General features: G+C 50.4%; 2 protein-coding genes across 4 annotated transcripts; one reads left to right on the top strand and one right to left on the bottom strand.

Annotated features, from left to right (window-relative positions):
- Window positions 1-1,147: 1,147 nt before the first annotated feature.
- GCDH (glutaryl-CoA dehydrogenase) lies at window positions 1,148-7,917 on the top strand. 3 transcript variants are annotated; one of them, XM_021704977.2, is made up of 12 exons: window positions 1,149-1,187; window positions 1,283-1,412; window positions 1,503-1,538; window positions 1,827-1,970; window positions 2,114-2,176; window positions 2,472-2,642; window positions 3,359-3,488; window positions 3,571-3,787; window positions 4,272-4,375; window positions 4,664-4,789; window positions 5,105-5,265; window positions 6,717-7,283. In XM_021704977.2, the coding sequence occupies exons 2-12, from the start codon at window positions 1,322-1,324 to the stop codon at window positions 6,788-6,790; spliced, it is 1,317 nt and encodes a 438-aa protein (XP_021560652.1). In that variant the 5' UTR covers window positions 1,149-1,187; window positions 1,283-1,321; the 3' UTR covers window positions 6,791-7,283. The 3 variants fall into 3 exon arrangements, with proteins under 3 accessions (XP_021560651.1, XP_021560652.1, XP_044773765.1); XM_021704976.1 differs by lacking the exon at window positions 1,503-1,538 and having other exon boundaries at window positions 1,148-1,187; window positions 6,717-7,917; XM_044917830.1 differs by lacking the exon at window positions 1,149-1,187 and having other exon boundaries at window positions 1,225-1,412; window positions 6,717-7,248.
- Window positions 7,699-20,841, bottom strand: SYCE2 (synaptonemal complex central element protein 2). The gene is made up of 4 exons (XM_021705474.1): window positions 20,827-20,841; window positions 20,084-20,199; window positions 10,022-10,196; window positions 7,699-7,893 (listed from the first exon to the last, which is right to left on the bottom strand). Exons 1-4 carry the CDS (start codon window positions 20,839-20,841, stop codon window positions 7,699-7,701), a joined length of 501 nt encoding a protein of 166 aa, XP_021561149.1.
- Between the last annotated feature and the right edge of the window lie 1,619 nt (window positions 20,842-22,460).

Genomic DNA, 22,460 nt, shown 5'->3' with positions numbered 1-22,460 from the left:
GAAGACATGTTCCTGGTGGGCAGGGAGGGGCCTGGCCTGGGAACCAGGCTCTGCACTTGGCCTATGGTAACCTTGAGCAAGATCATTCTGCTTTCTGGGCCTTACTATCCCCACCTGGAAAAAGGCCATGTCATGCTAGATATGTGCCTTTTAGATACAGCGATGGTCAAGCACAGTGCACCCAGATTCAAATGCACATCACACAAATGCTCATCAAAGTGACCTAAGTGAGCATAGCCACTCACTCAGGCTTATACTCATATCACACTCACAGTCCTGTCCAAGTGCACACAGACCAAATCACACTGACACATGGAGGTAGACAACCACACAGACATACACACAAATATCCAGTCATGTTGTCACAAAAATAATAGCCACACCTAGAGAGAAAACCATCACAACACAGAATCATACATACAGACACACGATCGCACAGAATACCATTACACAAGCTTACAACTACACAGACAAGAAAGCACAAAGACATTCAGGCACACAGCCACAGCCAGTTACAATGGTACACAACCGCCCACAGACAATCGCCCCACAACGTCGTAGGCACACCCACATACAGATACATAGTCAGTCCCGCACAATCACAGACCTAGGTGCAAGAAGCAACAGCGCACGGAAATCACTACAAGTCACACACACCGTCGCTCAGGGCTACATGTGCTTCCTGGGACGGACTAACAGCTAGGTTGGGCTGAGTTCGCCCACTGGAGCCCCCCTCTTCCCCTGCTCCCCACAGCAGCCATTAGAGGAGACATCAAGGTCTGCCCTCCAGGCTCCCAGGACTCATTTTTCTTGTGCCTCAGTTTCCTCATTTAACTCCAGAATTCCTCCGGACACGGCCCCTGCAACTGACCAATCAAGCGTGGGCCAAGCCCCCTCCTAGGGCCAATCAGGACAGGAACACAGCTGGCCAATTGGCTTGGCGCACTCACCTTCCGCCCCTTTCCTGTTCTGCTTCTTAAAGCCTCTAACGCGCCTTGGCCTGGGCTCTCACGTCTCCACAGGCAAGGCTGCCGTGGCCCTTTTAAAAGGCAGAGCCGAGGAGGAGCCGGGTCTTAGCACACACCAATGAGAAGCCCCATTCGGCATCCGCCCCTCCCACCCCCTCCAGAGGTCAAAAGATTTTGCCAGTCTTACTGTGGACTGTACGGTGAGCCGGGAGGCGCCAGGTAAGCACCCGCGAGAGGGGCGAGAGGGGTGAGTGGCGCCAGGGCCCGGGCCTGCCGGTGGGAACCACTCCGCTCTGACGCCCCTGCTCCTCCAGGTTGGCCGTGGTTGCTCCGCTTGCCCGCCCGCTGCCCAGATGGCCTTGAGAAGGGTCTCCGAGCGGCTCTTGAGCCGTGGACCAGGCCTGAGCTTCCTGCGCGGGTGCGGCTCGGCGGCGGCGCAGACTGGTCAGTGCCGGGTCGGGGGCAGGGTGGGGAGGGTGGAACTGGAGGCTTGGGGGACTTTTCCGGAGTGACTTTTCCGTCCTGTGTTTGCAGAAAAGGGCGGGAAGACACAGAACCGAGCGACTAAGTGTAAGGACCCCTCCTTGCGCCGGGCGTCTGCGGCCCTTGTCCAACTGTCTGCCCAGGGTGGGCTCTGTCCCAGAATCCGAGGGCTGCCCTGGAGGGGAGGCAGGGCGTGGCCAGGGCCAGAGGCTTCCCGGAGAAGTGCCGTCTTGCCAGTGCTCTTTACTGCCCACATCCACCAGGAGCCAGTTGGGAGTGGCGGAGTGGGGCTGAGGATTCCAGGAAAGGAGGGTGCGGTGGTCGGGTGGGCTGGGCCGAGTCAAGCCCCGTCCCACTCTCTGCTCCCTGTCCCAGCCTCGCGTCCTGAATTTGACTGGAGAGACCCGCTGGTGCTGGAGGAGCAGCTGACAGCGGATGAGATCCTCATCAGGGACACCTTCCGCACCTATTGCCAGGAGCGCCTCATGCCCCGAATCCTGCTGGCCAATCGCAACGAAGGTGCTCCGGCGGGCGGGTGGGCACCCTCCACTGTGCACACCAGCTCTCCCTGCTTTAGCTGGGTCCCGGGCCCCTTCTGTCCCTGAGATGGGGGCTCCATTGGGCTAGGGCTGGGCCTGAGTTTGGGCATCCGTCTTTTCCAGTTTTTCACCGGGAGATCATCTCAGAAATGGGGGAGCTTGGTGTGCTGGGCCCCACCATCAAAGGTAGGGACAGATTAATCTCCATACTCTGCAGTCCCCACTGTGTCCTGGAAAGTCCCTTCTTATCCCTGAGCCTGAGTTTCCCAGTCTGCAAAGCGAGGCTGTTAGTTATCCCTCCATCTGAAAGTGGCTGTGAGGAAAAATGAATAAACCTTCAAACTAGGGCCAGCTTGGTGCCCCCTCCTTGGGCACCCCTATATAGCTCTGTCTCTTGGGCCCCAGGAATCACACTGGTTCCAGCTGGGCAGGACTTTGTCTCCCATTGCCCTGTCTTCCCTCCCCCTCCCCCGTCGACCAGGGTATGGCTGTGCTGGAGTCTCATCTGTGGCCTATGGGCTCCTAGCCCGAGAGTTGGAGCGGGTGGATAGTGGCTACAGGTCAGCAATGAGTGTCCAGTCTTCCCTTGTCATGCACCCCATCTACGCCTATGGCAGCAAGGAGCAGCAGCAGAAGTACCTGCCCCGGCTGGGTGAGCAGTTGCCCGTAGAGCCTGGGGAAGGAAGACCGCCACAGTGGTCTGGAACTTAGGAATGGGACTGTCCCCAGAGCCTGCCTTCTGTCCCTACCTCAAGGATAGCCCCAAGGGCCACCCAAATCCCCTGCCAGACCGTGGGCCTCACCCCTACCTCTGATCCTGACTGACCCCTCCTAGGTCTCTCTTGACTCTGCCCTCTTCTTACCACCACCATCTCCCTCCTGATTTGCTGTGTTCCCCCACCCCAGCCCAAAGTTTAAAGTCTTAATTTCTTGACTGGGTCCACAGGGCCCCCCATGAGTAGGCAGGCCTCTGCTGACCATTCCACCTCATCTCTGGCCATTCTCTTGACTGCTCCTCCTCAGCCAGACTCAGCTACTTGGCGTTCTCCAAATGTACCACTGTGCCTTTGCACATCTGTACCCTCACTGGAACCACTCTTCTCCACCCTTCCTCCTCCTGCTTAACTCCTTTTCACTGCCTTCAAGACAGATTACCTCTTTCCTGACTCCTGTGGGGCCCCTCCCCATCATGGCATTGTTACTGTGGCCGGGGGGGAGGAATGTCCCTGCACACCACCACCACCTGAGAGTGCCATGGGGACAGAGTTGGGTCTGCCTTTGGCCTGGCTTGATGGGGAGGCTGACAATTTTCATTTGAGGAGATGAGTGGGGGACAGGCAGACTTGTGACCCTGTCTTGTCCCTGCAGCCAAGGGGGAGCTCCTGGGCTGCTTTGGGCTCACAGAGCCCAACCATGGGAGTGACCCTGGCAGCATGGAGACCAGAGCCCGCCACAACCCATCCAACAGGAGCTACACCCTCAATGGGACCAAGACCTGGTGAGGGGTCTGGGTGTCTCAGGTAGGTGGGCAGGGGCAGGAGGGAGGCGGCCAGACCCTCACTGCCTGTCCCTCCCCCCAGGATCACCAATTCACCTGTGGCCGACCTGTTTGTAGTATGGGCTCGGTGTGAAGACAGCTGCATTCGGGGCTTCCTGCTGGAGAAGGGGATGGGGGGCCTCTCAGCCCCCAAGATTGAGGGCAAGTTCTCCCTGCGGGCCTCGTCCACAGGCATGATCGTCATGGACAGTGTGGAGGTGCCGGAGGAGAATGTGCTGCCTGATGTATCTGGTCTGGCGGTGAGCAGCGGCCACCTTGGGAACTGGTATCAGGTCACCTGCTGGTTCAACTTCCTTGGGCAGGCCCCATGCTGGGGACCCAGTCCCTGTGCTTGCGGAGCCCACACACAAGTGATTCTGAGAGCTTCTGCCTGGCTCACTGATGTTTGGAAATTGCCCCTTTGGGGTGACTATTTGCTTATACTGGCTCTGCCGAGGACACATACAGGCCTGAACCAGTTTAATCCTTTGATACATGTGCATCTTTCTGTCTCCTTACATCATCCCCTAGATCTGGGCATCCAACCCATATCCTGGGCTGGGTAGAATTGTGTGTGCATGAGCTTTGGTGCCAGGACCTTGTGTGATTGAAATGGCTGCCCTGAATCCCTCTGGATTATAGTGACTGCACGTCTGGGGAGGGGGCTTCCCCCAATGTAAGTTAGTTCTGCCCAGGGCGTCTCAGCTCCTGGGTGGTGCTGAGGCCTCTCTCTTGACCCTACAGGGGCCCTTCGGCTGCCTGAACAATGCCCGGTTTGGCATCGCCTGGGGCGTGCTCGGAGCCGCTGAATTCTGTTTGCACACGGCCCGGCAGTACACCCTGGATAGGTGTGTGGGGCTGCCATGAGATCTCTTGGGAGGTGTGGGGGGGGCACGGGCTCCATCCCTTACCCTACCAGTGACTCCTCCTCCCCTGCCTACCAGACTTAAGTTCCCCACTCGGTGAAATGGCCAGGGAAGTCCTTGAGCAGTGAGGGGCTGACTGCTTGGTGACATTGGTGACACTGAGCAGTGACAGGGCAAGGGTGAACTCAGTGAGGACTGAGGCAGCCTGGGAAGGCTTCCTGGACTGGGGGGGTGAACATGTCCACACCTACCCTGAACTTGCCCACTTAGGATCCAGTTTGGCGCCCCACTGGCCAGGAACCAGCTGATTCAGAAGAAGCTGGCAGACATGCTCACTGAGATCACGCTGGGCCTTCACGCTTGCCTACAGCTTGGCCGCTTGAAGGATCAAGACAAGTAGGGGCTGTGTGTTGGGGGAGCTGGGGGCAGGCAGCAAGGAGGGGACCCTGTGCCCCTCCTGGACGTGGTGGTGGCTGGTCCTGGGGAGAAAGGTCTTTCGTGGCTGGTGGCCCCTTGGGGACCTGTCCCTTCTTTCCCTCTTGGCCTTGATGGGACAGGACTGCCTGCCTATCCCTTACTGGGAGCTCAGTGTCTGCTGCTGTGACTATAACTTGGGGAATTTTCTCCCCTGGCTGGGTTTGCCCAGGGCTTAGGGATGCCTGGGGTCAGTTGTGATCCCATACTTGTGTGACATGTCTCTGCCACTCCCAGGGCCACTCCGGAAATGGTCTCCCTGCTGAAGAGGAATAACTGTGGGAAGGCCCTGGATATCGCCCGCCAGGCCCGAGACATACTAGGGGGGAATGGGATTTCTGATGAGTATCACGTGATCCGGCATGCCATGAACCTGGAGGCTGTGAACACCTATGAAGGTAGGGGCTGGGTCTCTGGGGGGAGGAGTGTCACAGTGGCCTCACTGTCTAGAGAAGAAGGGTGGGGACAGCACGCCTGAGTCCTGCTCCCAGCTGTCATCACTAGCAGTGTGACCTGGGGCAAGTCCCACCCGTGTTCTTCATCTGGAGTGGCTCACAGAGGGACTGGGGAAGTGAAATGCTCTCAGTCCTTTCCCCCATGGTGATTGGGAGGAGGGGTGCTCCCCAGATTGCTTTACTATCTCCTCGGGCATCCCCGGAGTGGGGCACAATGCCTAGTGAGCTGGTGGGTGCCAGGGAGCAAAAGTGCAGCTACACACAGGAATCACCACTCCATTTTATGTTAAGAGAAAAAAGATAAATCATTGTCAGGCTGTGGTGTCTGCACCTGGTGACTGGTTGTAACTTGCATGGGGCCCAAAACCCCTTTCCTCACGGGAAAACAGACATGGAAAAAGACAATTAAAAAAAAAAAGTACAATCTTGTGTGAGCCAGGCAGAAATAGGGAGAGATGTAAAGGGGTACATGTGCTTATCTTGGGGAGAAAGTGGGACCATGTTAGGCCTGAAGGGAAGTGTAGCAGCCTGGGCAGAGACAGTGAAATAGCTTCTGTGTGCTATTCTGGATGGGACATTCCAGAAACAGCAAGAGGGAGGGTTGGGGTTGGGGGGATCCTACTGGTGTGGGAATGACCCTGAGGACAAGCAGAGGGGGGCCTTCAGGGAGTTTTATGCAGGGGAGGGATGGGGTCAGATTTGCACTTTGGGAAGTAAACATAATTATTTTGCTCCATAAAAGGGAGGTAGTAATCTCGTCCACCCCGTTAAACTGAGGAAGAGCAAAGGAGAGCACTGAGGCTTGTAAAATGTTACCCAGACTTGAGAGTGAGATGTGGGGTGGCGGCTTTAGGATGGGGGAGATCAGCTGGGACGAGCAATTTATCTGATGTTTGCTTTCCCATCACTTCTGTAGGTAAGAAAGGGCCTGACATATCTCCACAGAGCTCATCAGCTTTCTCAACCTCTGTGGGAAAGAAGCGTGAACGGGTTGAAAATCAAACATTTAACCAACTGTGCAGGGTTGGGTGGGGTGAATCTGCCAAGTGTGGGGAGCACCAAAGCTGGGCCCATTGCCAGGGCTGGACTTGAAGTTTTGGGTCTAGCACAAGGGTTCTAGGGCTTTTTTTTTTTTTTTTTTTGGCCAAGATGCATTACAGAACTGTGAAAAACAATTTTCTCGGCATGGCCCAAATGGTGGCCTCTTAGCCTTCTCTTGGTGGCTGTTACCAAGAGGGGACTCTCTCCTGGTAGCTCTCAGCATTCACCATCTTTGTGGGCCTGTTCTTCTTCCAAAGTAGTAGCCTAGGGGGAGGAGGGACACAAAGATTGACTTTAAAGGGAGGTTGTGAGCTGTTCAGACTCCAAACCAACTCTGTATTTATCTTGTCCAGGCACTCATGACATTCATGCTCTGATCCTTGGAAGGGCAATCACAGGGATCCAGGCGTTCACGGCCAGCAAGTGAACATACTTCACCCGGGAGCCCAGATGGTCTCAAGCTCCTTCCCAGGGAAATGCTGTGCTCTGAGCTTACTCAGGGAGGTGGCAGATGGAGCCAATTTTTATAGTGGGAAGTGAGAGACACTGATTCTTAATTATCAAAATTTTCCCTTTGAAGTCATTCAAATGTGTTCCTTAAAAAGGAGATGGGACTCTCTGTACCAAGTTTCTCAACCCACTTTTAACCGTGGACGGGGATGGATTCCACTTATCTTGGAACAGAAGCTTCTCTTGACAGGGGAGCAGGAAGAGGGAAGGAGAGTGACATGGAAACAACCTCTGGTGTCTGACTGAGCAAATCCCCCACACACCAAGAGTTCACTGTGTGCCCTCTGACCCTCCCATCTTGAGGGTAAGTGCCTTACGCTGGATGTTGGAGCAGAATGAGAGTGAAAGAGAGAATAATAAAGTCTGCATGTCTGACCCCAAGGTGTGGGCCACATTTAATTGTAACCCCCCACAAAGTCATTTCAGTCACAGGAAAAATGTGGGGACTGTGAGGTGACTGGATATGTGGTAGGGATTTCTCCCTTAAGTAGTGTGGCCTGTGTCAGAGTCTTGGGCTCTGCTGTAATAACCCTGGATAGGCACTGACCGGGGCTTAGGGCTGTAGACACTGTCCTTTCTGTCCTGTCACCACAGAGCTGACCACACAGTGGTGGGAAATAACAACTGTCTAGCTTCTCAGCTCAGACACACCGCCTCAGAGGGAGCCTGGGGCCACAGGCGAGGTGGCAAGAGCATCAAGGGTTTTGCAGTGATAGTTGCCCCTGTGGGGTTTAGGGCTGGGCACGGTGCTAACATCCTTGGTTTGTGTTGACATTTACTTTCGTCTTAGCCTTCTTCAGGTGGCACCCACATGCATGCATTTAGTCATACCTCAGGCTGGATGCACAGGTCTTTGTACACTGTCTCCACGGTGTGGCACACTTGTTTGAGCTCTGTTTCCAAATTGCTGATCTTTGTCATTTTCTGGGTGAACTCTTGGAGCTTGTCCTGAATGATCTTGTTATGGTGATTATAAATCTGATACATCCTCTCCTCTAGCTTTTCTGTCAGGTCTGAAACCTTTTAAAAAATAGAGCATGTTTTATTTACGAGGCATCATAAGACATTTGTTTTAAGTGGCTTGCTAAGATTTCTGCAATTTATTTTATTTTATTTTATTTATTTATTTTTAAAGATTTTACTTATTTATTTGACAGAGACACAGCGAGAGAGGGAACACAAGCAGGGGGAGTGGGAGAGGGAGAAGCAGGCTTCCCGTGGAGCAGGGAGCCCAATGCAGGGGTCGATCCCAGGACCCTGGGATCATGACCTGAGCCAAAGGCAGATGCTTAACGACTGAGCCACCCAGGTGCCCCTGCAATTTATTTTATTTTATTTTATTTATTTTTTTAAAGATTTTATTTATTTATTTGAGAGAGAGAGAATGAGAGACAGAGAGCACGAGAGGGAAGAGGGTCAGAGGGAGAAGCAGCTCCCCCGCTGAGCAGGGAGCCCGATGTGGGACTCGATCCCGGGACTCCAGGATCACGACCTGAGCCGAAGGCAGTCGCTTAGCCAACTGAGCCACCCAGGCGCCCTGCAATTTATTTTATAAAAATGGTAAAAACAATTCTAGTGACTGGAAGTGAAATTGCCTATATATTGATTTTATATATTTTTTAAAGATTTTATTTATTTATTTGACAGAGAGAGAGATAGCGAGAGAGGGAACACAAGCAGGGAGAGTGGGAGAAGGAGAAGCAGGCTTCCCGCGGAGCAGGGAGCCCGATGCGGGGCTCGATCCCAGGACCCCAGGACCCCAGGACCCTAATGGCTGAGCCAACCAGGTGCCCCTTGATTTTTTTTTTTAAGATTTTATTTATTTATTTGACAGAGAGAGAGATAGCGAGAGCAGGAACACAAGCAGGGGGAGTGGGAGAGGGAGAAGCAGGCTTCCTGCCGAGCAGGGAGCCCGATGTGGGACTCGATCCCAGGACCCTGGGATCATGACCTGAGCCGAAGGCAGACGCTTAACGACTGAGCCACCCAGGCGCCCTTGATTTTTTTTTTTAAAAGGAAGATACAAAATTATGTATATAGTACAGGCTCAGACAGGTTAGGAAGAAAATACGCAATGGAAACCGGAAGAAAACATGTGACAAAGTAGCCTCTGGGTAGTGAGATCATAGGAATGTTTTCTATTTTTTCTGCTATGTTATACTCTTCTCTACTTTCTAAGTTTTCTCTGATGTACCAGGTGTGTACTGGTAGGGATGGGAGGAGGGAGAAGGGAAAAAAGTCAGCCTGTCATTGAAAGATGCATAATATGTGTCCCATATGTGACCAACAAGCTGTCCCACTCATAGGATTCATTATGCATTCTGAAGAAACATCCAGGACAATCATTAATGTTGGACCTGAATATAATATCTGGCTTTGTTAGTAGACACTTTAAGGCCCCGCCATGTCAAGGGAACCTTACCCTCCCATCACGAACCATTCCACTTTCTTTTTTTTTTTGGAAAGATTTTTGTTTTTAAGTAATTACTACACCCCACGTGAGGCTCAAGCTCACAACCCTGAGATCAAGAGTTGCATGCTCTGGGCGCCTGGGTGGCTCAGTTGTTAAGCGACTGCCTTCGGCTCAGGTCATGATCCTGGAGTCCCTGGATCGAGTCCCGCGTCGGGCTCCCTGATCGGCAAGGAGCCTGCTTCTCCCTCTGACCCTCCCCCCTCTCGTGGGCTCTCTTTCTCGCTCTCTCAAATAAATAAATAAATCTTTAAAAAAAAAAAAAGAGTTGCATGCTCTACCGACTGAGTCATCCGGGTGCCCCACAAACCAATTTCTGGAGGACAAATGGGTGTGACAATGCAGGCTATGCCTCAGACCCTACTCCCATGGCCATCAGCCCTGGCATGAAATAAGAGGGGTGGGCTGCGGGTGCAGATGGACCCTGGTTCCTCATCCTGGCTCTTTCATTTGGGCAAATTATTTCCAAACCTTACTTTACCATCTATAAAACGGGTCTGATCTCTTGGCAGGACTGTTGTAAGGGGGAAATGAGGTACTATTTGCAGCTTGCTGAGCAACAGGCCTAGAGCCTCAAAGACACTCAGCAGCAGCTCATTCCCTTCCTTTTTCACCCTTTACATAGGACTCCTTCCCCCTGACCCCTGGGGCCTTGCAGTGTGTGGGAGAATCTGTCACCTTGATCTTGAGGCTGTCCCTGAAGTTGGTCATGAGTGCATGGTCCTTCTGTCTGCTCTCGTTGATGTTTTCTATCAGCTCCTGGGCCCTCTTCTTCAGGATGTCGATGCTTGACTCCAGAGAGGAAAAGTAGGATACTGACTTCCCTTCTAGCATCATCAGCCGGCGGTTGGCACTGGAGGTGGCGATAGAGGGGCTAGAAACCTGACTTCTGAAAGTACAGGAAACTGAGGTCAACACCGAACTCTCCCAAGAGTGCTGATCTGAATTAGCTCTATGATGGGAGGGGAACCAGTGTTGTGTGTCTCCTGTGGGCGACGCTTGCTTATTTCATTCACACACTGCCCTGAGAAGGCAGGGACAGCATCTCCATTTTATAACTGAGGAAACAGAACCAGAGGTACAAACAAAATCCACCTAAAGTTCCAGAACAGGGGTATCTGCTGGACTCCAAAGCCCACTATCATGTTATTACACCAACTTGTTGCTTTGAAATGAGTGTCAGTTATACTCTTTATAGTATATCAACAACTATAGATTGGGGCAAAGATTACGTTAGGTGTAGAGCCTACTTTAAATAAAATATTTAAAAACAAAGAAGTGGAAATTGTGGGTAATGCAATATGAATGAAACTTATGCAAAAAAAAAAGTTGCACTCTTATTAGCAGACCCCTTGGTGTTTTAAATTAAGATAAAATGTTTAAGGTACATCTTCCTCCCTCCCTCCCTCCCTCCCTTCTTCTTTCTTTTTTTTTTTTGTTCTGTATCTCTGCTTTATTTGATCTGTAAGCACTCCGTCTGTCAGGCACGGTGCTAAGCTGCACACCTTGTCTTGCTGCATCCTCTTGACCATGGTTTGGGGTTGGTCCACTCAATCATCTTTACCTACCTCATAGCTGAGGACGCAGAGTCGGTGTGTCACTCTCCCACGGTCACTGGCCAATGTGTGATAGAGCTGGGTGTGGCACCCAGCTGGCCTGACTCCCCAGCCCATGTCCTGCTGCCCCTGGGTCCTCAGTTTCTTTGCCCTCTGAGGTCCTTCCAGCTCTTAATGGCTGCGATTCAGAGGTGCCAACAGAACAGTTCCTGTATACACCAGTTCACAAGCAACTGTAAAGTTGGCCAAGACCACAAGCCAGGCACTGATTATTCAGAAAATCACATCTTGATTTTTGGATGCTTTCTCCATAAAACTATTTTTCTTGGTGGTTTCCTGACTGCCTAAGCTCTTCCTTTTGGCTCAGGATACAAGCACAGTAAAACCCCTGAGCACAGGAGCCTGCATGGCCAGAGTTCTTGCCTGCATGAAAGTTCTCAGGCCCAAGACTTCAGCTGCGTCCTGGTCCTTGAGTACTCCTTGCCAGATCGCTTCCTACCTCTGTGGCTTTGTGCTTGCTCTCTGACTTGACCTGTGAGACCGAGCCCACACCAATGCCTCCCTTGAGAAGCTGTCCATGACCCTGTGCCTGTCTCTATCACTGCATGTGCTTGTCACAGATTCTATCCCTATCTCCCCAGAAGGCTGTGTCTTGTTTATCTCTGAATTCCCAGCACTCACCACATAGTAAATCTTCCATTGTTTGTTGAATGAATGAAGGACGCCTTCCATCTGATCTATTCCGCCCTCCTCTGGCCTCATACAAAGCATGCAAGTTCATCAGTCTCCAAGGCAAGACACGTGTGTGTGGTCAAGGCATTTATCAAGATGGGAAAGTGTGTCTCTGAGACAGATAATCTATAGCAAAGACTTACGTCAGCTAGAAAACAATAGACAAACTAAAGCCTTCCTGAGCATTCAGGACAAAGGTTCACTAAGGAGTTTATGGCCTCCTAGCTTGCAATTACTGCTTTCCTACAGGGAAGTGAGGCAGAAGGAGATTAATTCAGACCTGGGACACATATTTTCTTTTTTTCTTCCTTTTTTTTTATGATTTTATTTTTAAGTAATCTCTACACCTGACTTGGGGCTCGAACTCACAACCTCGAGACCAAGAATCCCATGCTCTACTGACTGAGCCAGCCAGGCCCCCTCACCCCAACACTGACAGTTTAACTTTCAGACTTCTGTAACATTTGGATGCATGTGAAAAAACACAAAGTGGATGGCTCTTGAAAAGACAGCCATGCTTTGCATGATGATAATGGAATTGTGGACATGGGTTCAAGAAAACCTGGTGTTTGACTTCCTTGAGACCTCAGCACTGACTGCCCTCCTGTTCAGCCTAAACCAGGGGCTCTATCACTACAGTCTTCAGCTGGGGGCCTCAGCCCCCTTCCCTTCACCCCTGTGTCACACCCACACCAAAACCCCACCCTGGCTCTCCATAACCAAGCGTCATATCTTTTCTCAAACTTAGGAACTTGAATGACACTGGAGGAAATAATGATCCTGTGAACAGGGTCACTGCAGAGTCTAGCTCTCTAGCCTCTGGGAGGTCCTCAAGGTCACTGGGCATCCTGTCTGTGCTCTGGTCACCTCCTTCTCTCATTCTTACCAGCCATTCCAAAGCTTCATAATTCTGTCCCTGACTGCACACTTGCCTCCCCTCACCCTGAGGAGATACAGAAATAGTGCAGGCCAATAACTTCCTCCACTACCCCCCCAACAAATGGATCCACAACCACCCTTCCTCTTTCCAAACTCCCTATTTGGCAGGCAGGAAAAGGGTTCCATGCCTCTGTGGGGCTTCCAATCCCATTCCCCTCTGTACCTCACCCTCTTCTACCTTTGACCTCTCCCTTGGGCTGACCCATTCCGGGACGTGTCATCCTCAGTTTTACATTTTAAAACAGCACACATATACACACCCCTCCCCTCAAACACGAGGTATCCCTCAGCCAGCCTCCTCCTCCTTTCCTCCCCTTCACAGACATGTAGCTCTTCTAGAAGAGCTGGCACTTTCTGAGCACATTTTCTCACCTCTCACTCTCTTCTCCGCCCACTGGTTCCTACCCCAGTTATCAAATGAAGCGTCTCCTGCCAAGGTCCCCAGTTGCACCTGGCAGACCGTAATTCCCTTGACCTACTGGCTGCAGCTGGTGCTACTGACCACCCTTCCCTGCCATTCCCAACAGGTCAGCGTTCCCAGGCTCTGTTGCTGGCCTTACTCTCTTCTCTTCACACCATTGCTCACTCCATCGTTCACACCCTTCCTCTGAAGCCAGGACCCCCAAACCTCTTCCCTACTGGCCTTTCCTGCAAACCCCCACCCACCACCTCACAATGTATAACCTGTCATTCCCCAAAGGCACCCTTGTAGCCAGTCCTTTTTCCTGCCTATATCCTGCCTCTTCTAGAAAGTCTTCCCTGGCTGAGTTACATGCACACAGCACCTACAGTGTAAGGGCCTGCACCTCAGCCTCCCCATGTAGTCTCTGGGAGGACTGGACCATGTGTCACTCATCTTCATGTCCATAATACCTACGCCTCATGATAGGAGTAATAAAAGGGCATGGAATGAATGAATGAATGACTAGCAAGGCTTTCAATACCATCCACCTTCCACAACCCCCAAGTTCATCCTCTGCCCATACCTGTCTCCTGAGCTCCCAACAATGTATCTGACTACCTCCAGGCCCTCTCCACTTGGCTGTCCCAGAGGCATCTCAAACTCCAAATAGGCATACCGACATCGCCATACTCCTTCCCCTTCTATGAATGACACCAAAAGCCACCTGGTTCCCGTGCCAGAAACTTAACAGTTAGCCTGGAGTCCAGCTTCTCTCTGTCTGCCACATCATGTCAGAAAATCCTCCCTTCCACCCCCTTAATCTCTCCCAAACCTATCATCTCCTCTCTACCTAATCACTTGCAACTCCACACCTATCATTTCTCACCTGGTCTCTAGGGACCTTCGAAACTGCAATCTGATGTCCTACTCCTGCTTGACAGCCTGAGAGCCCCCACCTGCCACAGGATCAAGTAAACTCCCTCGCGCAGCACACAAGGCCTTCCAGGGCCCTGGCTGCCACCTTCCCTTTCCACCCTCCACTCTGAGCAATTTGGAACATTTCACATCACCAAACCCATTAGCCATTGCCTGAAATGACTTTCCCTTCCTGCAACTTCACCATTCGGAGTTTCTGCTAGTGCACCCCCACAGCACCTCCGCTTACTAATCACAACACTGCCACGGTTTACACACATTGGTTCCTTCCAGGACACTGTGCACGCTCAGGGTGGGGACGGCATTCTATGCATCCCAAAGGCGCACAAATATTCACTGAATATATAAAGGAATGAACTTCTTCCAGAGCCATGTGTAACATTCCCACTCACAAACCTCCTTGTACCCACAGTTGCTTTGTCCCAACTGTGTAAGGATCTGAATTTAAAATCAATGATAAAAACAGGTGCTTCTTTTTTATGCAATTGCTAACAACCTGCTTGCGCTGCTAACAGTTCAAAGTCGCTCCTTTCTCAGGCTCCAGGGATGAGGCTGGAATGGTTTTCATGGCAGCTATGAAAATGGTGAAAAATCACTTGAATTCATCTCATTCAAATTTTGTTGTGGTACAAGGGCCTGCATCAGATGTCTGCAGAGAGCTTCTTGATTTTTTCCAACCTCTCCTTTGGGGATTTCTTTCTTTCCATTTCATTTTTCTTAATACTCAGCAGCTGCATATTCATCAGGATGCTAATGAATCATAGGCTTCCCTGGGCCTGCATTCACCAATTAACTTCAATAAACAAAATGCACGATGTCCTCTTCACTGGTTTCCTCCATTCCCAGACCTGCTTCTGTTGCCCAACCCTGGATGGGGGCCAGCAAATGGAAGTAGGCCCAACAAAGCAGGCTGGGTGTGTATGGCCCCACGGAGGGATCCAGCAGGGGGGCTTTGGGGTGGGGGTTGTGAACACTTCACCACACTCATCTATTATAGTCTATCCTTCTAAGGAGTCCCTAATTCGGCTGCGAGGATTAGGACATAGTTTCTGAGCAGGGCCCGTGCTGGCAGGGGGGCTGGGTACGGTGAGGAAATGGGTCTAAGTGAAGAGACCATCTGTTCACTCCAGGTAAAGCTGTGATTGGCAGGCGTATGAGCCAGAGCCGCCCGCTGGTGGGGCCCTCCCTCCGTGGCCTCTAACAGATATACAAGTAAACAAGCCGCCAGCCACTTACGACCACCGCAGGCGGCAGTCCCAGGAGGGAGACAAGCTAATCAAACATTCAAGGAGGAACACAACAGAATCTCTGGTGCTTGGGCGAAATGAGGTTTTGCTGAAGTACAGCCAGGAAGGGGGAAGGGGAAGGTTTGAATCAAAGCTACTGAGCCCATTCCTCACCCTCTGCTTTTCTTTCCCGAAATGTGTTCACATTTTAATCATGTCGCGGAGTGTCTGCTGCTGGATCTATTAATTGGCCCTTGCACTGGTTCTAATCCATCTGTTTTTTCAGCCCAAAGCTCTAGTGGAACTCCTTGAAGTCTTTAATATGCAATTGCCTATGTCTCTTTGCCACTTATATCCAGGTCTAAACACCCTATTTGCAGGAAGATGATATCAAACAAATGACTGCAGTCATTTCCTTCTTTTTTCTGGTCGGTCTCCAATTGATAGTACACACCTAGAAACCATTCCACCTTGTAGTCTGCTTTACAACTGAGGAATCTGGAGGTCGGGGGAAGCTGGCTTTATACCTAGAGTCCTCAGGGCCCTGTCCTGAGCCTGGCCTTGTCTCACTCCTTCCCCAGGTGAGCTCATTCACCCCACAGCTACCACTGAAACAGTGACTCCCACGGTGCCATCTCCAGCCCCTTGTCCCACCCTGAGTTCCAGGTCAGCAAGTCCAACTGTATGCTGGACATGTTCATATGCATGTCCCCAGTCACCTCAAGCTCAATAAGGGCAAAATGGAACTCATGTTCTTGCCTCTGCCACGGAAACCATTACTTGCTGGAAACCAGTCCAAAGTGGGGAGAAAGAGGTGTTCTAGTAAACATTTAGCAAGTGGCTCTCCGTGGGGGAGAAAAAAGGCCTGATTTGTAGTGTTTGCCAATTTCCATGGTGCAAACTCCCACTATAGCCAATTTCAAGCTACCAACATAAAATGGCTAAATGCTATATTGGGAAGAGATGTGTAGAACTGGCTCTTGTGAGCTGGGAGGAGCCCGGTCCAGCACAACACAGCAGGGTTATCCCTGCTGCCAATCACAATGCCTGACACACCGGCCTTTTCCGTTTGGTAGCACACTAGCCGGGAGAGATCCTCGGTTCATCCCCTTCCTCATGCCTCACAAAATGATCCCCACCCCCATAAAAGTTTCTCTCCGTCTGCTCTGCTAGATGCTACCCCCACAGGAGCCTCCCACCCGATCTCCCCATGTCCACTCATGCCCGCTCCCACCCATTCTCCACAAAGCAGCCAGTGTCTTTTAAAAACAGGAACCAGAACATGGTACTTCTCTGACACAGTGATTCGCCTCCTAGGTATCTACCCAAGAGAAATGAAAATGTATGTCTATGCCAAAATTCATACATGGATATTCGCAGCAGCATTACTCACAAGAACCAAAACGCAGAAACAACTCAAATGTCCATCAACCAATGAATGGGTAAGTAAAACGTGGTGCGTCCATAATATGGAATATTATTCAGCCATATAGAGTAATGGAGTTCTGATACATGTTACAATGTGGATAAACCCTGAAGACATTATGCTCAGTGAAAGAAGCCAGTCACAAAGGACCACATAAGTGTATGATTCTGCTTATATGAAATGTCCAGCACAAGCAAATGCATAGAGACAGAAAGTAGTGGTTACCAGGGGCTGGGGAAGAGGCAGACACCATGCGGACACGGGGGATGATGGTTAGGGGTGCAAGGTTTCTTTCTGGAGTGATGAAAATGTTATAAAGTTGACTGTGGTGATGGTTGCACAGCTCTTTGAATGTACTAAGAACAGTTGAATTATACATTTTAGGTTGGTGAATTGTATAGTATGTGAATTCTATCTCAAGCTATTACCAAAAAAGTCCTCTTAATAAAGCCCATAGCTGACAAAATGCCCTGTGACCTGGCCTCTGCCAAGCCGTCCAGTGCTCCTCTTGCACTCACAACCACACCCAGCCATACTGGCCTGCCTTCAGCTCCCTGAGCCAGAGGACCTTCCCATAAACTCTTCTCAGCCCCTCCCCCCACCCCCATGGCCACTCAACATCCATTCTCCCTTACCTTTTGATTCAGCATTGCTTCTTCAAGGGCGCTGTCTCTGGCTCCCCATTCGGGGCTGGCTGCCCCCAGGGGAAATGTTTTCCCAGCACCCCAATCTCTTCTGTGTCAGTACTTGTAAGTATCTGCCTCTCGGTCAAATGGAAGCACTGGGAGGGTATGAGTGCATCTGTCCCGTGGACTTAGGGTATCCCTCTGCATCCAATCAAAATGCTGATATGCTGATCTTATGACTGTTTTGTGATCACACCAAGCTTATTCATATCTCAGAGACTTCTACTCTGCCTGGCATATCTGGGCCCCCTGAGACTTCCTGGCTGCTCCTTGTCATGTAACCTCCTTAGAGCTCTTCTCTAACTACTCTAAACTCCCTATCACTCTAGTTGCTCCATACTCTATTTTGTTTCTTCACAGCACTTGCCACCAGTTGAAATCACATTATTTTATTGTTATTATTATCGTCTATCTCTCTTTTTTAGAAAATCAGCTTGGCAATAGACCCAGAATAGCCAACACAATATTGAAGTAGAAGAACAAAGTTGGAGGACTGATGTTCCTTGACCTCAAGACTTACTATAAAGCTGCAGTGATCCAGATGGTGTGGTACTGGTATAGTAATAGATAAAAGATCAGTGGAACAGAATAGAGAGCCCAGAAATAGACCCACATGTATATAGTCAACAGATCTTTGACAAAAGAGCAAAGACAATTGACTGGAGAAAGGAGTCTTTTCAACAAATGGTGCTGAAATAACTGGACAGCCGTGGACAGAAGAATGAGACACAGACCTCATACTTTCACACAAACTAACTCAAAATGTAGCACAGACCTAAATGTCAAACACAAAGCTATCAAACTCCTGGAAGATATCATAGGAAAAAAATCTAGAGGACCATCTTAGATATAATATCAACAGAAAAATCGATAAGTTGGACTTCATTAAAATTAAAAACTTCTGCTCTGCAAAACACTCCGTCAACAGAATGAAAGGATATGCCACAAACTGGGAGGAAATCTTTGTGAAACACATGCCTGATAAAGTACAAGTATTTAAAATATACAAAGAACTCTTAAAAACAATATGGAAACAAACAACCTGATTAAAGAAGGGGCAAAAAATCTGGACACCTCCCCAGAAAAGACATACAGATGACAAATAGACATATGAAATGATGTGTAACTTCATATCTCTCCAGGAAACTGCAAATCAACACAACAATGAGATACTACTACACACTTATTAAAATCGTGAAAATCCAAAACACTGATAACATCAAGTGCTGACAAGGATGTGGAGCAACAGGAACTCTCTTTCATTGATGACAGGCACAGCCACTTTGCAAGACAGTTTGGCAGTTTCTTACAAAACTAAATATATTCTTATCATATGATCAAGCCATGGTGCTCCTTGGTATTTACCCAAAGGAACTGAAAACTTGAGTCCACACAAAGACCTGCACAAGAATGTTTATAGTGTTTTATTCAGAACTGGCAAAACTTGGAAGCAACCAAGATGTCCTTCAGTAGGTGAATGGATAAACAAACTGTGGGACATCCAGACAATGGAATATTTTCTTTTTTTTTTTTAAAGATTTTATTTATTTATTTGCGAGAGAGCGAATGAGAGACAGAGAGCACGAGAGGGAGGAGGGTCAGAGGGAGAAGCAGACTCCCCGCTGAGCAGGGAGCCCGATGCGGGACTCGATCCTGGGACTCCAGGATCATGACCTGAGCCGAAGGCAGTCGCTTAACCGACTAAGCCACCCAGGCACCCCCAATGGAATATTTTCAGCACTAAAAAGAAATGAGCCATGAAAAGATATAGAGGAACCTTAAGTGCATACTGCTAAGTGAAAGAAAGCAAGCTCCAAGAGAGCAGAAATTCTGATTTGTTCACTGCTGCATGCTCATCATCAGGGTCTGGCCAAAGCAGACCCTCAAGATATATTTGGTGAATAAATAAATGTACAAGACAAAAACTTTTTTTGTCATCCTTGATGCTGCTCTTTCAACTCCAACAACTAATCCATTAGCAATTTCTGTCAGTTCTACCTTCTTAAATATATCCAGAATCTGACTTCTCATCACCTCAATAGATCCACCATGGGCCAAATTGGAGTCATCTTGCACCTAGGTGATTCCAATTGCCTCCTCACTGGTACTCAGCTTCTACTCCTGCCCTCAACCATATATATTCTCTATATGGAAGCAGAGGGAGGCTTTTAATATCTTAGTCCAGAGGACTTCAAACTTCTATAAAGGGCCAGATAGTAAATTTTTTCAGCTTTGTGGGTTCTGTAGTCTCAGTTGCAAAAACTTGACTGTAGAAGCAGCCATAGACAAGCGTGGCTACATTCCAATAAAACTTCATTAACAATAGTCCTTGCCATGTCACTCTATTCCAAACCTTTTCATGGGTAATTAACACCCAAAGTCCCATTACCTGTCTGACTGTATCTCTTACTATCACCCTCTTTGGCTCCTCCAGCACAGTCCTCCTCCCAGACTTTGTAGGTGCTGTTCCCCTGTCTAGAGCATAGTTCTGCCTCATGGTTCACTCGTCACCTCCTCCACGAAGGCTTCCCTAACCCTCTGATCTAAACTGGCACTCTCTCCCTATTCCACCCCTGCCCCCACCACCGGCCCCCACACTGCATTAGCATCTCCTGACTACTATATATTCCCGAGTTTACAGTCTGTCTCCTCCTCTAGAGTGTCAGCTCACTGCTGTGTCCTAGTACTTGGAACCATGCCACGCACATGGCAGATGCCTGACCAGTACGTGGAGCAAATGCACCCACAGCAGACTAGCAGCGTCTCGTGGAAGAACCGGGTGAACGAGAAGGACCCAGAGGTCTGTGTGGACCCGTCCTGCAGGGTGCTTCCTCACCTAGCTGACCCCCGACCGGCTTCGTCTTCGCGGCTCTCCTCGCACTGCTGCCGCTCCTTGCTCTCCCCCAGCGTCTGCGGCTGCTGGTCCTTGCATTCTACGTGGGGCATGTCCACCTGTGAGCACAGCCAGCGCTTGAGAGGCCAGAGAGGGAAGGGCGAGAAGGGGTCAGATACCCTCCCACCGCCCCTTCGGCCCCGGGCACCTCCGTGTGCCGCTCCGAAAGGCCCGGGACCCCCAGGAGAGGCGCGCGGGGCAGGGACGGGCACCATGAGGTCGGGGACGTGTGGTGGGAGGGCCTGCGCCTGGAGCGCTGGAGTACAGAGGCGGGGAGACCTGGAGGGGCTGGGGTGAGGGCAGAGGCGCCGGGAGGGGTGCTGGGCTCCTAACTGGCGTGTGCGGCGGCTCGAGTCCTCCGAGGAAGGAGAAGAGGTAGGAGAAAAAGAAGAAAAGGGTGCGGCGCATGGATATCGGAGCCTTTGTCTACCCTGCTCCTGTCACGAGCCATGCGTGGGAGTCTGTCCTTCTGGCCCGGGCTGTCAGCGTGTCGGTCACACAGTCCCGTCCGTCAGTCAGGGCCTGGTCAGTCAGTCAGGAAATCGGGACCCGGCCAGGCAAGGGGTGGCCCCGATGGCAGGAGACAAGCGGCTGGGTTAGGGCCCACCAGGGAAGCCCGAGATCGCGGCCGTTCCCCGCCCATCCGCCCGCCGCCCGCCTCGCGAAGAGAAACAAGCGTCGCTTACTCCCTGTCGCTCCATCCTGTCTTTTCCCGCCTTCTCCTTCGAGCTCTCTGCGCACGCGCTGGCCCCGCCCCCCGGTTCGCACGGCCCCCGCGCACGTGCTGCCTCACGTGCTCCTGGTCCCGCCTCTTTTTGAGAACTTGCTCGCGCAGCGGGGCGGAGCAGGCCGTTAACCGGCGGTTGGGCTGTCCCAGAGGCTGCGCGCGCAGCCGGCGCCGCCCGGAGGAAGGGGTGGTCTGTGTGCGTGTGCGCATGTGGGAGGATCCCGGCCCAGACGTGGGTTGGGGGAATCGAGCGGTCTGTGCGTTAATTCTTAGATTTCAGTTCATCTGCGCTGAGCCCCAAGAAGTCCTTGCAATAAAAAATCCTGGCCGTTGCTGTTCTTGATTATGACCTGTTGTCTTCAGTGAAAAAATTTATGCAGTATCACCTTGAATCAGTTACCTGTGCGCTCTAAAACTGGTAGCTCCTTAAAAGCATGGCGGGTCTGGCCTTTAGAGTTGGGCCCATATCCCTTACTAACAGTAGTAATAACAATAATGCCTTAATAGTAACAATAATAATTGTCACCTGAGGAGCCACAGACTGGGAGAAAATATTGCTAAACATATATCTGAGAACTTACAGCCAGCATTTACAAAGAACTCTTACAACTCAATAATAAGACAACCCAACTTAAAAATGGGCAAAAGATTTGAATAGGCGTATGCAAAAGTCCTGAGGTGGAAGCAAACTTAGTGTGCTTAAGGAGAAGCCGGGCCTGGTGGGGAGGGAGAACAGGGAATGGGGATAGCTGTGGGTGAAGGATCAAAGTTGGGCAGGGGGCCAAAGCAAGAGGTTGGGGTTTTGCTCCAATTCACTGGTCAGCGTCCATGTGGGAGAGGCAGCAGGAATCCTGTGCAGGGCTTTGTCGCCTGTCACACGACCAGAGCACCCATGTTGACACTACATTCTGGAGAATGTGGTTTGAATCCGGTCTCTTACCAGCGAGAGGGGCTGGGGGCGGGGCATAAAACTGCCACTCATTCTCAAAATCCATTTTTGCCTGTAACTGAGGCAATAAAATCTAAAACATCAGACTATTGTAAGGGTTGCAGAGATAAACTTCTAGAACACAGAGTTTAATAAACAGCAGCTAACATTAGTATCCTGTGGCAAAGCCACAATGTAAACAAAATGTACATTCCTGCAGCATCAGATTTGAAGATTATTTATGAGAAAAATCTCAAAAGATTCACTGGTAAGCACACGCGTACACGCACATGCACACATACACATTGAAAAGAAACAAAAGCAACACACAATATGCAGGACGTTTTTTTTTATGGTGCAGGGTCTGTATAACTTCTGAAAATAAGCAAAATCAAACTTGCTGAAGTAAAATATGTAGTAGCAAAAGTTTAAAAACACATAAGAAAGAGAAAACACCACATTCAGGAGGGAGCAATCTCAGTGGGGTGCTGCCAAAAAGAACTAGGACAAGCCCATAGGGTCTTCAAACCATTAGTCACAGATCTAAGATGCATAAGATCCAAAACAAATATAGTCCGTGTTCAGATTTGATCCAACTGGGGATGGATTCCTAAGTGCTTGTTGTGTTAGTTTATGCTATATACACTTAACCTTCCCCACCCACC

The sequence above is a fragment of the Neomonachus schauinslandi genome, chromosome 1 (assembly GCF_002201575.2).
Source record: "Neomonachus schauinslandi chromosome 1, ASM220157v2, whole genome shotgun sequence".
Classification (NCBI taxonomy): Eukaryota; Metazoa; Chordata; class Mammalia; order Carnivora; family Phocidae; genus Neomonachus; species Neomonachus schauinslandi.
The sequence above is the reverse complement of the archived record's forward strand: the minus strand, read 5'-3'. Positions and strand labels throughout refer to the sequence as shown.

Excerpts from the sequence above, each read along its gene's own strand:
- GCDH (XM_021704977.2), top strand. The coding sequence starts at position 1,322 with ATGGCCTTGAGAAGGGTCTCCGAGCGGCTCTTGAGCCGTGGACCAGGC. Across the intron at positions 2,177-2,471 it reads GCTGGGCCCCACCATCAAAG|GGTATGGCTGTGCTGGAGTC; the intron begins GTAGGGACAGAT and ends CCCGTCGACCAG. Across the intron at positions 4,790-5,104 it reads CGCTTGAAGGATCAAGACAA|GGCCACTCCGGAAATGGTCT; the intron begins GTAGGGGCTGTG and ends TGCCACTCCCAG.
- SYCE2 (XM_021705474.1), bottom strand. Across the intron at positions 10,197-20,083 it reads GCCGGTCGGGGGTCAGCTAG|TGCCAACCGCCGGCTGATGA; the intron begins GTGAGGAAGCAC and ends CGCCACCTCCAG. Across the intron at positions 7,894-10,021 it reads GGGACAGCCTCAAGATCAAG|GTTTCAGACCTGACAGAAAA; the intron begins GTGACAGATTCT and ends ATTTTTTAAAAG.